General features: G+C 29.6%; 1 protein-coding gene across 7 annotated transcripts in view; it reads right to left on the bottom strand.

The window, feature by feature from the left end:
* Nucleotides 1-19,277, bottom strand: part of LOC112687439 (tachykinin-like peptides receptor 86C) — a 196,265-nt gene that overhangs the window by 109,112 nt on the left and 67,876 nt on the right. For 2 of the 7 annotated variants that reach the window (XM_025560156.1, XM_025560155.1), the window contains exon 1: nucleotides 4,208-4,617. The exons of 4 other annotated variants lie outside the window; for them this stretch is intronic. In XM_025560156.1, coding sequence (XP_025415941.1) covers nucleotides 4,208-4,525 — 318 coding nt within the window. In that variant the 5' untranslated portion in view covers nucleotides 4,526-4,617. Of the gene's footprint in view, nucleotides 1-4,207; nucleotides 4,618-19,277 lie in introns of those variants that run through there. One more of the 7 variants, XM_025560158.1, reaches the window with a different exon arrangement.

Here is a 19,277-nt window from a genome sequence, read left to right as displayed (position 1 = left end):
TTTCCAATTGATGGGAATCTTAAAATGGAAATTTACAAAAAATTTGTCTAGTTAAAAGAAATCAATAAACTCCTTTAACGTTGGTTCACGGTCCATATCATTGAAATGTACGTAGAAAACATCGGTTATAACGATAATTTCGGTGACGCGGTTAGGTAACGGAAATCAATTCAATACACTTTGCCATGAGTTCGGTCGACCGATGATTTTGAAAACAATATTACCTTGTTGATATGGAAAACGAGAACATAAATAACGTATGTACATATGCGTTATTTTATAATATGTATATATGAATACAAAAGTAACGATTTTTATCGAAAAACGCACTCCACGTGAATATAATATGATGACGCGCGTGCCAAATATAATAACAGAACGCGGTATTGTTATCTCACCGACCCTTGATAGCTGCGTCTCCTGACAGGTCCGATGATTACCGTCTTCCTTGATACGCGATCACCCGATAACCGTGATTCCGGTCACCGTCCGTGATATCCAATTTATATTACGACGGAGGTAGACGTCCGCGTAGTAATATTACAATAGCGCCACTACATCGTACTTCGGTAAATGCACTCCTGCGTGTAATTTATTTATTTACGTCCGTCATAATAATGAAAAAATAACCTAAGACGTTTCACATTTTGTACGACCGAAATCGGAAATGTTGATAATATATTACTTGACTATGCGTTAAAGCTCCGACGGATTCCAGGCTTGTTGTACCCTTGTAATTTTAGCGTTACAATTTTTCAAGTCAAAACCTTATCGCGATATAATACCATTTTTTTTTTTTTTTTTTAGTTTTTGGTTGTTTATTTTTTCTTTTTTCGCATTAATCCATTTACAATTAAATCGATTTTATTTGTGTCTATGGTGATATTGTAGATATAATTTAATTGCAACACCTACCAAGCAGATCTTGAAAGTGATCAATTACAAGTCAATACGTACAATTACGATTCATTGATTCATAACTGCTGAAAAATTCTACTTTACTGGTGACTTCACGAGCTGTGTAGCACATACATTTATTTTAATACTTAACTTGAAAATTTTAAAATTAAAATTATTTTAATGTTAAAAAAATAAGCTGATTATATAACTCATAATGACTTATTACTCTTACCTACAGTACGAAAATAAGAGTAAGAAATTGTAAAAAAAAAAAAAAAACCATTTCCTTTTTTTAAATTTCGGTTATGTAAATTGACAGTAAAAAACATCGATTTCAAATCCAATTATTGGAAAAGGGTGTGTTAAAGATGAACATAATAAAAAAAATATAAAAAAAAAAAGTTGAATACGTATTACTGTCATACTCTGATAAGATATAATAAGGATGGCAATATGTGAATTGAATTTGTGACAAAAATATACTATTCTATGAACATATTGTTATACTTTATTGAACATACTCTAGAGTACAGAAATCCAAAAAAAAAAAAAAAGAAGAAGAAGTTTTATTTTGGCTTATTTGCAGGCTTAGGTTTTGCATCACAATGACAGTTGAATTTTATTCTTTAAATCAAAAGCTGTTCAATCACCATAATAATTTAGTGTTATTTGTCATAGTCATTGTTATTATCAAATCATGTATATACAAACTTAACTTATTTTAAAACCGTTTTAAGGTTTTATCATAAGAACATATTTGAATTAAAATTGTTTAATATTAATTTATAGTTTAACTTAGGGCATATTTATATAATAACAGAATGTGAATAATATATAAAGTCTCTTGAAAACTATCATTGTTTACGCGGAAAATCAAATATCGTTTAGATATATAATGCTATTCATTCAATAACTACATAATTCCATAGCGATAGTAGATACAATCTTATATTATTAAAAAAGTGGGTATCACCTATGTAAATATAAAAAAAAAAAATTAAAAAAATCAGCAATGGATCATCAACAATTATTTAAATGTGACAATATAAGTGAGTTATTTTTTAACTTAAACTTAACTAACAAATTTATTGAGAACCTGAAAAATATATTGTGCTACTTTTAAATCGTTTTTTTTTTTTTTTTATGGAAAATAATATTGCAAATGGACGATAACTTTTGAGCTCGTAAATGTATTCAAAACATTTTAAAAAATTTAATTTTTAGAACATACATTTTATTTCAAACATAAATATTGTTTCATAACAATACCGGACATGTCCAAAATTACATTATGTATAGGCATGCAATAAATAGTAAAAGTAAAAGAATTGCAAAAAAAAAAAAAAAATTATAATCCAATTTTGACAAATATGTTACATGTATCATAGTGCATTTTCCAAAGAGTCACAGATTGCACGTTAAAGAGCCGAAAGTTCACAACCCCTGCATTAAGGCAACAAAATTGGTTACGTTAGTCATTCGTCATACACTTTTAAGTTAAAATGGATATCAAAAAAATGAAATATTACTAATATCTATGAGTGCTTAATTTTTCGTAACTTTAAATTCCACTCCTGTAGAAATTTGTTTATAACAAATAGCATAGTAACAAATAGCAACGTATTATACGAAATGGGTGCATATGAGCCATAAATCGACAGGCAGTACCTCATTTTTCAAGTGCCACTGTCTACATCCATCAGAGCACTATGGGGCGAAAATGGACTATACCCAATGTTTTTTTTTTTTTTTAATTTTTTCCCTATTAAAGTTATCTCAACATGATTAAAATAATTACAAGTTTCACGACATCTAAATATTTAGTCTAATTTATATGATATTTCTGTTCTATTTTGTATAAACAGATATTAATTGTATTTGAGCGGCATTTTTATAAATTATTCAGCTAGATAACTTGCGCTACGGCACTTTATGTTGTTGAAAAGTGTTTTTGTAAATTGTAATTTTTTAACGTACACACAGTGAATGTTTTAATTAGATGTGCAATACAAAATTTATATTAATATTTATTTTTTCTTTAAATATTTTTGAGAAAATCATGATATTTTCGAAAGCATCAGTTTATTTAAGTTTATCAGTTATATTTTTCAGAATACATATAAGTATTGATAAGAATTTGCTCTAAGTTATATATATACAACTAAATAGTTTCAAAGCAAAAAACTATCTGTTAGATACATCGGTTGACTAAGACTCTAATTGTGAGATGACGAACGAAAATATTTTGTTGTATTTGATTCAGTGAAATAAATCACTTTTTTAGTTGTTTGATATGCATTTAAGAAACAAAGAAATAAAAGTAAATATTTTTTTAAATTTATATTTTGATTTAAAGGAACTAATTTATTTTTGTGAGCTTAACCAAAATAAATACATCTGAAATATATAGATACCGTGTAAGATAAATAAACAACCTGATGTAGTATGTTTATTTTCCTTTTTATATAATCGTAGTAGTATGCCTATTTAGCCCAACGTTTACAAGTATATTACAATTTCAGTGAACTTAATTATTCTTGGAAATCAATATGTTTATGAATATGTTGATAAAAAGGAAATTGATGAACTAATGAGAGAGTTTAGTTGCAAAACAAACTGAGATATAATATTTGAAATTATTTCGATTTTTAAATCGTTTGAGTTGCCCATAGTTGCTTCTGCATACGTCTTTGCTCTAAGCTTTCTGCTGAATAAGGTGTTTGCGAAAAAGGATTCAGCTATGGCTAGAAAGACGTTTATAGGTTATATTAATGATAAAATTGGATTCAGAGTGATCTTTCTTGTGTTTTAATTTTTTATTTTAAATATGGACAGCCTTTATAACTAGCAGTATGTGTATCAGAACATAACGCGCACTTCGCACGTAGTCCCGATGATTTGACGTAGCTCTCCATGGGATACTCGTCACTGAATTTGACACTTCTATGCGATTGATTATAGTAGGAATGTATGTGACAAATCTCTGACACTTTTTGAATTTTTGTGGGAAACGACTATTGTAATGTGATTTTTTGACCATTTTTTTGGAACTTAGGATGGAGGATAGTTGGTAAATGTTGCGATTGAGTTCGTTTGTATCAAAGACAACGTTAGAAAGTGATATAACTTCGTTGCTTACTCTATGACGGACGTTTGGCACATTTAAGACGGAGAAGCTCGAATCCCAGTTATAAAATGACCACCATACGGTTAAAATATTCGATAATTTTCTAGTAATCTACATTACTGCGAGTTTTGATAAATAGGATGATAACATTGGCATTAGCCGTAAAACGTCGATACTCACCGGAGAATTTAAATCTGTTTTCATCGCGGGATGGTTAGTAATATAAATTATGAATATTGAAGGTGATATTTTGTTTGCAATGTTATTATCTTCGTTACCTAGGTGGTTTGATGTTGGCATTGTGGATTCAAGTGTTGCTTTGGGTAAGACTTTGACGATAAGAGGACTAAAAACCTTGGGGAGATCGTCTTCCACGAGGAGAGAAGAACTACGGTTTGTCGACACAAAGGTCTTGCTTTTATTGAAATTTGCATCTGATTTGATTAGATAGAAATTCAAAATCCGCTTGGAAGAACAATATAGGTTGACGAGCGACATGACGGACCCATATATCGTTCTTACGCATGAATATAATTAAACAGTAAAAATCATGGTAATCGCGTGCGCGGTGTGACGAACGTGCGAGCTCAACGGCGTATGACACGGAACTAAATACAATTGTGTAAATAAAAAGAAAAAAAGCAATAAAACACTCTACGTGAGTTTTTAAACAAATTTTAAACTATGTGTGCGAAACAAAAATCTATTAAATAAAACTGCATATGTCGTCATATGAGGAGACAGTACACCATCTGCTGCCGTGCTGACATTTACTGGTCTTTTTCTTTTTACGAGTTCAATTTAGAGAAATTCTCAAACAAAAAATGTATATCCATTATCGTTGTCTGGTTCATATTTGAAATAAACACTGATACAACTGATATTCAGACTGTCAGATCGTTAAAAAACCATTAACGAAGAGTATAATTTAAAGAATACATAATCATATATTGTTATATTAATTCATGAAAAAAACGTAATAAAATAAATGCAAGACCTCGAATTATCCAAGGTATAGAAGTTATTACAATTTTAATAAAATGTTTGAAGCTCAAGTGTAATTTAATTTTGTATGTGAATGGGAAATATTACGTTTAAATTGAAATACAATATGTATGCATGGAAATTGTGAAAAAATATTAGGAAAATATCAAAGAATAAATCTATTTATATAACAGCGAATTTTATATTTCAGTAATACTCACAGGAGCTGATAGAAAAATCATTAACTGTAAACCTAAAATTTAAAAACGTTTTACAATTGTTTATTTCTTTATTATTTTTTTATTTTATTTTAAATTACGAAAAAATAATGTAATTTTATATGCATTAGGAATTATTTTTTGAAATTTATTTTATATAAAATGTGATGTAATAAATTCATTGAAAGTACACTTATTTTCTTTACAACTGTAAAATGCATAAATAAACAACACTGCGACACAAAAATATCTTAGTTTATTTACTTTATGCTAGTAGAAAATAATTTGTTTAGTGAATATCATACTAATTCACAAGATTTAATTTCTTATTAAATTAACAAATATACTAGTAATTAATTTATTAGCTTTCGTTGTATCACAGCTGTGTAGTAAACGCGTGCCAAATAATTGACTGATCAATCTGTGATAAAGTTAATTATACAAGATAATTAGTTGATGATAAAAAATTAATCTAATTTCGAATGAATAGCGATTTAAGCCAAACCATGGCGATAACTCGCGAAGCGTGTTAAATCCACGAAGTAAATTATTGTTTACGCGTGATAAGAAAAAAAAAAGCAACAACAAACGTATTAAATTAAAATGACCAAAAACTAAAACAAAAGAGTCGTATTTTACAATTCAGTGAATAATTTTTAATACCGTGTATAATACAGAACATTATTTAAAATTTACCTCAAATAAGTTTAGAGTAAAAATATGAGAGTTATAAATAATATTTTTTTGGATTTTTTTTCGCAATCGATCTCGAGATTCTCGAGAGTGCTATTTACATTTTACAATACAATTTTAAAAACAGTTTAACTAATATCGGTAAAAATACTTGTGTTTTACGGTAGGGCATGGGTTGCGGTTAGGCCGCAACCCTGTTGTAAGTTGAAGTTTCATAATTTTATTTTCGCTTTTTATATCAGTATAAAGCATATAATAATCACGCGTAAACGAAATAAAGCAAAACAGTATGTCTGAATATACCATCTTCAATGATTTAAAAACCACACTTATTCATGAACGGAATATTTCGAGCGCATTCACATTGAATTTCTTTATTACGTAAGTCTCAGTCGAGTTTAGAACGATGACAAAATAGCTTGTAGGAGATCGAATATTTAACATATTATATTACTTTATTATAGATTTCATAGTTACACTGTCCGACATTCGTTCGAAAACCCACTTTGAACACGACGATGACAGTATATTATTATTGTTATAATTAATAAACGGTCTCAAATGAATGGAAACGCGACTAAAACAAAACATTTGTCTTCTGATCTTTAACCTTGTGTTAAGAAGTATCCTTTGGTACGTCCACTACTAGTATTTGAGGTACATGGAGCGCCGAAGGACAATTCTCCGACCTTTTCGTTTTACCGGTTTTTTATTAGTTTCAATCTTCAATAAATCATAATTTTATCGTGAATATTAGCTAAAATTATTTATTACTGTACGCGTTTGATAGAGTTCAAAAGTAAAACCATTTACAAATAAATACAGTAGAATTAGTAAGGATAAATCCTTGCGTGAACGTTTTCCTTGTTATCTTTAGCCGTTTTGGATATTGAAACGACACGAAATATTAATTTTATCGTTTACATTGTCTTCAGGCTTCTTAATCCAATAAACGTGTAACGTAATAAACATATCGTACAATTAGTGATTTATTGATAACAGGTAAATAAAATTGCTGTTAAATACCCGATCTTTACTGGGAATTTACCCGGTACCTACATTAGTAGTTAGGGTATATTAAGTATTTTTGAATTTCGATTTTATGGAACTATAAATTAATATTAATTAATAATATAGAAATAATAAAATATTATTATATTGTTAATAAAAAAAAAAAAGTACATCCCTACTGTTCAGTAGTTGGTATTTAGAATTTCTATAGTTATTAATTAGAAGTAGGTACTAATCACATATTTGCATAAATCCATGATGTAAAATTATAATATTTAACAACCATAAATACTGTTTAAGTTCTCAGAAAACTTATGTATAAAATAGTTAGTCGTCAAGCAGACGAATGATCAAATGTTATACTTTCGAAAACATCTTATTATTTTTACTGTAGTTATAGAAAATATAAGAAAATATAAAATGTTATGATAGTAAATATTAGTTATAAAAAAAGAATATGATAATACCCGTCGGCCAAAGCGACAAAAATAATGATAAATATTTTACCGTAGATCCATATCAATATTAAAACATACTTACCCACATGTTGATTTGGTAAAAAAAAAACCTTGAGTATTTTGGTAAATTGGTAAATTCCAAAAACACTTAGCTACTCGTCGGGTACGTTTGCTCATGGTACATCACGATGTACAATACGTATTACTTTGTACCGTGATTGCAGTGTTCCTGGAAAGGAACAGTCCGACTGTTTCTACGTTTATAATGTAATAGTAGTTAATGTAGATTAAGCGTTACGTTTGAAATTTTTTATTGATATAAAATCTATACATTTATTTTTCCAACTGATTCGTGTACGCACCACAAATCGCAACGCGTGCGATTTCTAATTATAAAAAACCTTCAGAAATAAATCGGATTGTTCTGTTTGCCGGCGCATGAATTTACTTCACGACAACGCACCGCTCTCGTAGGTCTTAAATACAAAACAATTTGTCTTTCGTCACATGCGATATGTGTCATCGCAGCTGAGAGTAAATGATAAACGGTTCTTTAATTAATTTGATATTTGTTAATTAAATGTTTGCACGTCATGCTGCAATATATATTTATAAATGAAATTTGGAGAAGATCTCTAATGTTTTTTACTTATTTCAAGTAATTTATAATTCAGATAAGTATTTTCTATTTAGAGTAAGCCTCGTTGTTCTTGAATCAACGACATAATAGTAAATTATAATTGATTGTTCATAAACAGAAATCTAAATACTTATGAATTTGACATGTATGGCATTGATACTTGTCAGCACGAATGCACTATACTGTTGTATTATTTATCGCATGAAAAAAAAAAAATAACAAATCGTATGCGTTTTCCCACATATTTAAATACGTCAATTTCGCCATTGTTGTGGGTACTAAAATTCGATTTGATGTGATCAAACATCACACCTTGTTCTCGCATAGCGTACACGCATCAGTTATGACAGGGTCGTCCAACCTTTTGTAGTTGGCGGGACAAATTAAATTTTCATAAAAACACTAAGGGCTACAAGAATAAAAAATAAATATATTACTATCCAGTAAAACCTACATTGAATAATCACTATTATTGACTATAATAATATCTTCCACGATATACCACCAAGAAATCAGATCCACTGTGACTGCTGTGAAAACACGATACTTACACATGTACGTAGTGGAGCTGAATACAATCATAGTTTTGGACGTTACTCATTGCACGTATACCTACGTTTTATATTACAAAAAAAAAAAAAAAAACATAAAAAGTGTACAATCATGTAACGATTTAGTTATAGTATTATAGAGACTTTTTTTTCAAATATTTTTTCAACCTAACCTAACGAGGAGATTTCTCGCAACTTTTTAATTCATTAATCGGCCTCTCGTTTTTCAGAGAATAGTTTTTCAAATAAACCGTAATATTCTTGTTTTGTTTATATTTAAATTCAACAATAACGTTTGAACACAATACAGCACTTACGAATATCACACGTAAAAACACACTGTCATTGGATGGGCATCGCGTATCGTACATGGATGACATATAAACGTTTAATAACAACATCGTCCAATTAAGATACCATGTCTGCCCCGGACACTAGACCCATTTATTTTTCACATCATCGTTGAGATGAATTCCGAGTTCAGATTAATATTACTGTGGCACTGTATTATACGGAATGCTAACGAAAACTCTTGTTCGATTTTTTTTTTTTTTTTTTTTAAACATTATCCGGTCGGAGTTGATATATCGTATTTACACAAAAAAAAAAAAATAAATAACACATTACCCAACATGCACGGACAATGCCGACATTAGCCAAATGTTAACGTTACCCGTGGTGTGCATAATAATTTTACGATCTTAGGGTTCGAGGTCGAAAAAGATCCGTGTCACGAACGCTCTGCGCGTGCCGTCGGCACTCTTTGCAAATGGGTTTTACATACGGCTGCGTTGCGGTAATCCGTCCGACGTAGCGACGTTTCGCGGTCCTGAGACGAAACGTTTAGCCATCGGGGCGATAGCACTCGGGCATTATCGTTGTACATTGTTGTTGCGATTTGCATAGCACGCGGGTCGTAACATTGTTTCAACCGATACGATGCGCACATTCCTTCATCTTGCTGAGAGGGGGGGGGGCGCGGGATTCGGTCGAACGGAATAGCGAGTTTCGGTATTTTTTACGAATCATTGCCTCCGAAAACGTTTTTGTATTTACGTTTCGTGTCGAGTTATTCATACTTCGTATATGATGCAATTCGCCACGATGTTACTCGGCGACGGCGACCGGTGAAAAGGAAACGGTAGGAATTGATAACCGACGGCCGCGCGTCGATGGACAATTTGAAGTCCTGTAAACATCGGAATAATTATATAGTATGCGACGGGGAACCGTCGAAGTGGTTCGGAAATAAAGCAACTATATTAATAGAACTAGCCGCGATACGGTTCGATGTAATAATATTTCGTCACTAAGAAACGAACACAAAAAAATAAATAAAACAAAAATACCAAGGGATTATGTAATTAATGTTACCCGATACGTGTGCGTACAATTTTCGCGTACACTTTACGCCGTGTTACGAGATCTAAATTTCTATGCGGAAACATGAATGAACAGATCAAAATATATATTTATCAATGAAACAATATTATTCGAATCCCGGTGAACTAAGACTAAAACATTATTCGTTAAGAACGTTTCTCGTTCGCATATCGACGAGTAGGACTTGTTTCGAAATCGTGATATTACTGTTGATTTATTGATGATACTATACACTGGATAGCGGTTGAATGGTAATGAAGTTTAAAGAAAATGATACAAGATTCCAACACCGTTTCGGACACTATACTGTTCCTCGGAAAAAATTGCACTTCGCCGGATGAGAGTAGAATGCCGTTCGAATTAATTCCTTTTGCGAAGAAATTTCCGGCCAAACGTATATAACATAATTAATGGGTGTACTCGCCTAAATAATGTATCCGTTTACTTTTCGGTGAAACTATTTCATCCGTGTTACACGTAATTCATTATTATCTTCAGCATCCGGGTCGCACTATACCTACTCGTTTTCGTAATTTGCCCCTGTGAATTGAAATATGCGTGGACCACACATGTACCCTTATTCTGATGCACGCACGTACAACGCATGCCGTAAACCCGAAATTGTTTATCGAAATATAACAGTATGCGATTCAAACAAGAGACGAATGAAAAACCACGGTTCTTTTATTTTTTTTATTTTTTTTTTAGCGGCTTTAGGATTTGTTCATTAAATACGTAGTTCTTAAAATAAAACATCATATACGACCGTGCTGGTCACGAACGGTTGTACTCTGGTACACGGAATGGACGTCGAGTCAGAGTAAGATTTACCACACCGATCGATATTGATTTGTAACAATTATTACATCGAACCCGAATTCTGTGAAAATACATTATGATTCGTGTCCGTTCGGAATCGGCACTAATAGCAAGGGCGGATCCAGAGATTTTTCACGGAGGTGAGAGGGGCGCACAGTTGTGCATATACAATAGAATATATGTATGGTGATCTGTCGCTTTTGGAACACAGTTCTGTGGAGTAACAATTGAAAGAATAAAAGAACATAACATCATGGTATTAGAAATTTATAGTATACTTTATATTTATTAACTAATAATAACTACTAAGTAAAGTTTATGTTGTTTTTCCTTATACAATTTGTTAATTATATATATATTTTCCATGATAATATGTACATTATTTTGGATATACATGTGAGCCAACCCTGACAATTTTTTTCTTCTATTCTTGCCTTAAATCAAGTTTTAAAGAAGTAAAACTTCTTTCTGATGTCGGAACAGAAATTGACAATGCAACTAACATTTTAAAATCATGTTTTTATTGTATAGGTATTTTGATTTCCATAATTTTATGTCTCGTGACTAGAGATAATATTTTTAAATTCAAGATTTACTAATAAAGTTCTATTGTACTGTTTTTTTTTTTTTTTTTTTACGGAAATTAGGAAATTATCGAGATGACGTGTGTTACACGACGGTCAACGATTTCTCGCAGTAGTAACAATGATAACGATTTCAATCTATTTTATTACAGTAAATTATATTGTATTATCGATTGTTATATGACTTGACAGAATAATTGATAGACAAAAAGCTTAGGATTCTTAAAGTATTCAATGTAAGAAAAAACTATTTATAAGATTTTTTGTGGTTAGGCCTTTCCCCAGATCCGGAACTGTAGTCATCTACTCATAGTTATTCTTTATGTAAACTGTACGATAAATAAGACATTTCACTGTCTTGAACGTTGAAAATCACTGAGGTAATCATATATGATGTCGAAGTTTTAATTTGCACCGAATTGAGGATAAATATTTTTCATGACCAATGTATTCGCCGTTGAATCAAGACGTTGTAAAATTCGTTAGATATATTTACGTTTTTCACTTATAAAAAACTATTCATTTGCCCGCGAACTTTTGTTTTTATTTTTGTTGTATGTGTATACGATTTTTGCTCTGATCATCAAAATTATTTAAGGTTTTTGATAAGAAATGTTTTTTATTTGATACTTTAAGATGGTAATTTTATAAACTTTCCAGCTAGTTTCTTAATAAATTTAAAAAAAAAAATTACAAAAATTATCAAATTTACGGCATACTTAATTTTGAAAAAATTGAATTTATTTTTTCATAGTAATTCAAGAACCAATAATCGAAAAGCCTTAACATTTTCATTGAATGATTATTTGACTGTTTAGTATAAATATATAAATATTACAGTTTCCATAAAATGTCTAATTTGTTTTAGTCATACATATAAATATTTTATAATGTAATTGTTACGTAAAATGTTAAATGTTGATAAAACTATTTTGGTTTGAATAAAGACTTGCAATTTGAATAGAAAGTTAATCATAAATAATATTTTTTACTAGTTAATAACATAATAGTAGAATCATAATATTGCGAGGAGACAGGGACACAAAAGCATTTTAATAATATTTACTTCATTACCTATATGATATTGTTTTTTTTTTTTATAAAAATTCAACATACCTCATTAGAAAACAATTCTACGTCAACAACAACTATCGTTAGGAATATAAATCGATATAAATCGATCTACTAAACCTCTTTCATTCAGCATTTTGTTTGGAGAGTAAACGGTAAATGAGTTTCGAACTAAAATGACCTACACATCAGCACCGTTCAAACATCCCTGATTCTCCCATGGTTTTTTATATCACTATGGAAAATCGCTATGAACACTCGTCGATAAACGAAACATTATTTCATTCTTTCGCGTGTAAATTAACAACAGATTCTCACGCACGCAGTACTTCTCAGATCTTCATGGCACAATAATATGACGTGTGGTTCGTTCGGATATTATCATCATAATATATTCCGCAATTCAGTTGTGAACAACGTGTGTTATGTTAATATAGAACTCGTGACGTGTGATTAAAATTCCGTTCGAGAATAATCGTCAATACTTATGTCTCGGATCATAATAAACTAAGGTAATCACGCACATACGTGTAATATGCTATTCAGTGAGCGTGTTTCGTTGCACACTTATTTCCGCTCATCGAATTGTTTGTTATGGGCTTCCATATATCATGTAGTATATTGTGCTTGTATTCATGTAATATTGGATGTATATTTAAATACGGATAATGTCAATGTAACATTACATTATTGTATTTCTTAATGACCTATGTACTGATCCATATAATCGGAAATACTGTGTAATATAAATGTAAGAATTAATCAGGAATACTGGGTATTACAAATGCAAGTATTACAAGGGCGATTACGTACAAAACAGCGGGGGCAAAGTCCACGGAAACATGAGCCTATATTTCTTCGAAATCACAAAACAACAAGTTCAACGACGTCAATCGAGTCATATAAAAGAGGGACCGAAAAGACCACAATTCAGATGAGTTCTAGTCGCGGAACTGCATGCAACTTCACGTCACTCAGTATCAGAATTTTGTTAAACACTTTGAATTGTAAAATAAACTTATTAAATGTATTAAAAGTTAAAATCTCATATCTAATTAATTAAAAATAAACACATCTTCGACTGCACAATTTGAAATCGAGCCGGTGGCACGTAACATGTTCATCATTATGACTTTCTAGTTTAAATCTTCAAACTTGTAGGCCGGAAACATCATGGTATTGTATATCATAACGAAGTAGAAATTTTCTTTTGCCGAGTTTTCAAATAGACACATCCAGAAGAATCTTTTCAATACTTACGGTTTTTGCTCGGAACACCTTAATTTTCCACACAAAACTAATGCTGGCGGACGATGATTCATTTTAATTAAAATTGTACATCTGAATATTCCAAGGCAAGGTCCTGCAGGACAAGGATGATACGTTCTTCGAATAGTTAAATGGTTATAATGACAAAATATTCGGTAGAGAGAAAATGTTTTGAAATGTCGTTAACACTCCAATGTAAAGTTTAACCGAAATTATTCTTATCGCATCCGTAATGAAATACGTTCACGTTCGGCTACCCGTATATGTAAATATATATTATTTTGTTTCACTCACATTCATCATTCGCCGGAGAATTTATTTTCGATCAATTATTCAGTACAACTTAACTGAATCTGCAACGATTACGCACGTATTTTATCGAATACATTAACTGTATTGAACTAATGCGGGCAAAGATACTGCTATATAAATAAACTTGTACAAATTCAAACTTGAACGATTCAATCAGATCGTATTGTATTGTTTTTGCACCGGCAATCGATCATTCGATTTAAGAGTTTATACAGTTCTATTGCGCGGAAAAAATTTAATTTTGTACAAATCGTTCGTAGAAATCAAAAATAAAAAAATTAAAAAAATTTAAAATTGTATACATTTAATTGTGTATATGTGATGGTTTTAAATGTCTAAAATGTTGTTATTCAATTATAAAAACTATGCTATACTATGCTAAAAAAATAATTTCGAGGAAAAATTAATAAATAAAATCTCGTATTATATTTGTTAAAATTATGAATAATTTTAGATGTTATGTGAAATGAAGAATTCATTTTTTATTTAAATATATTCCAGTTTAAAAATATGATTATAATATTTTATTATTAAGCGTTGTGAAATAATTAAAGAAACGATTTTGTGAAAACTACAAAAAAGAAAATAACGAACAAAAACAATGTTTAAAATAAAATATCGGAAAAAAACCGTTATTATAAATAAATTGTATTTTTATAACAGATGAAATAATAAGTAAGATATTTTTGTTCCTCATAAATAATTCTATGATATTTTTAAATTTAATCCCGGCTAAAAAGAAATAAATTATCTGATAATTTATTCCTTACTAGACGTTACGATTAATTTTAATATTTATGGTGATAAAATGGTTTTATAATAATCACTTTTGATCGATAAAGTAATTTAAATGAATATTATTACATAATGAATATAGTGTGTGCTTGATTATGATGTAATCAAACATGATTTTTTTATTAACTGAAAGATGTTTATCGTTTCGTTTTTAGTATTTTAAGCGTTTTGTCATTCATTTTTAGAATATTGGAAATTTAACCTTTTATATTATATCCTTTTGGAACAAATTTGTAATATCTTCTGATTCCGAAATGCTGTATATTTAATTTATTTTTCTTCATTAAACTTTGATCGGACGTTGTGACAGGAAAAAAAAAACATGTTATAATAATAATTTATTTGTCCGCGTTGACCTGCCGGATCTTAAACAAAGATTTATCACGTGAATGTACATCGTACGGGTAATTATGTGTTTTACTTTTGTTTTTATTATTTTATATACATTAACAGAAATTCAACAAAATGTATTTGAAATGGTCGCGTCTGTCTGTTACATGTCAGGTAAATATATCTTATGTACCACAGAGTAAAAAGTAATACATTTCAGATGCTGTGGGTTGATAAAAGAAAAAAACTTGTGGTTATTCTTTTATTATTCATGAAACACAAAATCTGTTCTAGTCACATTTTGAAACCAATGAAAACCGGGATCACCTGGTGAAAAACATTTCAACTACCTTAAATGATTGAAACTAAATAATGATATTTCATTACTTAATAGTTTATTGTTTTCTTATATATAGTATGACTATATACATTAATTTATACATAGTTACTTTCCTTTACCAAACAACGATTCATATCTGAAGACATAACTGTTAAAAAAAAAAAAAAAAATATAAATATATATATACGGTATATTTTACCGTATTTGTAATTTTTGAGTTACATAAGTCACATCTAGATTCTTATACACCTAACATAACGAAGGACGATTAATGCTCGATTGCATATCGAAGGCAATTTCGTATAGTTTTTATATTACTATTATACACATGGTACTGAGATTTTTTGCTGATCAGATAGTGATTTTTTCATAAGCGGAACCGCATCATTTGGTTTCTTGTGAAAATTAATATTTTTTAGTGGTATAATTAATCGATCGAAGGTGCCATGGAGAGAAAAAAATGAATTTTCTGAAATAACCCAGTACAAGGCTATAAGTCATCAATGAATAATCGTTGAAATGTTTCTAATGATGTTTGAGTTGCAAGTCCACTTAAGTGTATAAATATAATAACGTTATAATACGTAGACAGTAAGATTGATAATAACAATAACACGAAGAATTTTCTGAATACTATGTTTTATATTCTGTGCAAATTATAATACGTAATATCGTTGATCTCACGTGAATTAGCATCACTTTAAGTATCACGTGTAGATTATTATAGCGCATAATTTAAATGTTATATAAAATATTATATTACTTTTAACGATTATAAATGATTTGTAAACTAATATAACGATAATTTTATATTATCTTGTAATGATAAATGGTTGAAAAGCAGCATAATAAAGGAACTTATAAAGAAGATAAAAATGAAGAAATCGACAAACCCGACAGGTAAGAACAACTCTAGGATGTATATTTTTATGTTTTATACATTCACCTGGAAATATTAAAGTATTTATGGATCGTTATTAGTGTGGATCTTAAAAAAATGTACTTTATAAGTTTGTTAAGTATTATTTTATGTGGTTTCCGATTCGATTAATTGATTGAAGTTGACGAAAATGTTTTAAAAAATTCCTCAAAATTAAAAAAAATAAATTCTATATAGAAAAAGACAACGAAGTCTTGTGAAGGCAAATAACATTTATAATCTTTGTCTACTATTCAACGAATTTCAACGAAGGGAATTTTGTTGCGTTATATGCATTTTACTTTTCATTATTTAACATTTAATTCCTTACTGAGGAACATCTTTATGAGACTTTTTTATTTGTTCAATTAAAGCTTAATTTAAATATTATTTATATTTTAAGTTTATAAGTCTTGTAACAATGTCAAATGACGAAGACGATTTATTACTTACGAGTGAAAATTTTATAATTTTACATTCACTTAAAAAAAAAAAAAACATCGGCATTGGTGGATGAAATCGTTATTTAAAAGTAGAAATATTTAAAATGGCAGTGATTTACTTAATGATTTGAAAAATAATAAAAAACATATTTTCAAAATTGTTGTAGAATGTCTTTCCTAACTTTCAATGAACTACTTGAAATTGTATTTCCAATTTTTCAAAAACAAGATCCCTAACTTAGGAAAGATATTCCAGCAAAAGAAAGATTAACTATTACTTTGCATTACTTGGCTACTAGAAACTCATATCAAACGTTTGTTAACAACTAAATTAAACCAAATTACTTCCACACAATAAGTATAATTTCTTCGATTTACTGCTTTTTTATCGAACGCGAACGAACCATTTGATAGAGTTCGACGAATGTTCGCGGAGTTGTCTACATTATAATAAACGATGCCGAACATGTCGTCACATATGACTTCGCGAGGGTTTGCTCGTAGTGTGGACGCGTATAGAATGGCTTTCAAATATAGTTTAATTGATTCTTTCTAATTATCGTTGTCTATTCGTTCTGCGTGTCCATCAAATTTTTATTTGTAATTCAAGGGTATTTGGATCAAAAATCCAGGAACTTAACTTTTCAAAAGCCGTGTCGAGTTATATCAATTGTTTGCTGTACAATCTAAGCGCCGAGCTAAGCATTTTTCAAACACAAAACGATTATATTATTATAAAAATGAATAACTGCGTTTCAGCAATTATAAAAATGTTACAGTTCTGTTTTCCGAAATTTACACGAACATTTTGGAAAATCATTCTAAAATTAATAAATAAATAAATATTTATACTCTTGATGATTATGAATTAATAATTAATAATCTTCACGTGATCGTGTTTAAAATAACGTTTTCAAAGACTTATTCCAACGTGAAAGCGATGGTAATCAAGATAAAAAAAAAAAAATAAATAAATAATTAAATCACAATCGCCCACCATTATAAGAATATTACAATACTCGTTGCTTTCGATACGAAATTTAAGTACATGACGCATATAATATAATGCCGAGAGTCACGATAAAACGTTATACATTTGAATATTATACAGAAAGAAACCGACGACTACCTTTCGCGCGTATGACCTACGTAAATAACGGTTGCACCAACGCAATCCTACGTTTCGTGAACCTTAACACCACGGTACGAAATTATTTATTCACCAAAATACAATTATAAAACTCGCATTTATTTTCGCATCCGCAGTAGAAATTTTCATATTTTTGAGATTTACATCGAGTGTAATTATAAACGCTCCGTTTGAATTTAATTTATGAATACTTCAAATTGTAATTCGATCATTAACTTCTAACGTGCTTTGGATCCGCTTTTCATTCAATTGTTATGGTTTGAGACTTTAATTCTGTTATCGGCCATTATAGTTCACTTTTTGAATGTTTATTTATAAATTTGAGGGCATATTTTCATTGTTTGAATCACTTAATATACATATTATTTAATAATGATGATGACTCCGATAATTATTTCCCTAACGATTTTCGGTTTACTTTGATTCGATTTTTATTTATTTATTCGTATGGCCACTTTGAATCCATTATGTAATATTATACAGCGATAATATTATTCGAAGACTTGTACCATTATTATCGTTTGAAGGAATTCAACAAGTTTTATTGTACTCGTGATCGTCACCGATTTGAGCTTCGCGAAAAAAAAGTATACAAGTCGCACAACTTCCAGTAAAACTAAAGCATCGAAACGCATTTATTACTGATGACTAGTTGCCATACGTATTATTATATTATAAACGCGTTATGATAATAATTATTAATTATAATATTTTGTACGAACATAAAATCAATTTCCATGGAACGTGTGTAATTTAAAAATTGATACAAACTTTTCTTCAGTTTCAATAATTATAGTTTTTTATTAGTTTTTTAAGACAATATAATATACAGAAAAAATGTATATACGTATATTTTTATTATACTGAAAGTTTTACTGAGTTTTACGTGATCAAAACTCAAGAATATAAAAATATTATAATATTACTTAAAAAAAAAAAAAAAATATTTTCTTGATATAAATAAATCGGAACTGCTGATGAATATGATGTACAAAAACCGGAACATGTCAAAAAAAAAAAAAATAAGGATCATAACCGCGATACACTAATGTGGTAAGTTATAAAGTACACAATTTATTGATCGGTGCTAATGTATTTGTAGCTCAAAAAAATATTAATGTAAAATTTTCCGTCATGACTTAGAATATAATGGTAAGGACGGACTCACGTAAATATTTAATTATTTTCAATAAATGTACACGAGTCTAGATAGTCGGGGATTTCGATTAATCTTGTTTATTTGTGTCGTAGTTAGTAATATCAGATTCATGGTACCGCTA

Source organism: Sipha flava, unplaced genomic scaffold (genome assembly GCF_003268045.1).
Source record: "Sipha flava isolate LNK unplaced genomic scaffold, YSA_version1 34_pilon_pilon, whole genome shotgun sequence".
Lineage (NCBI taxonomy): Eukaryota > Metazoa > Arthropoda > Insecta > Hemiptera > Aphididae > Sipha > Sipha flava.
Note: the sequence above shows the minus strand (reverse complement) of the source record. Positions and strands in the feature narration are given on the sequence as shown.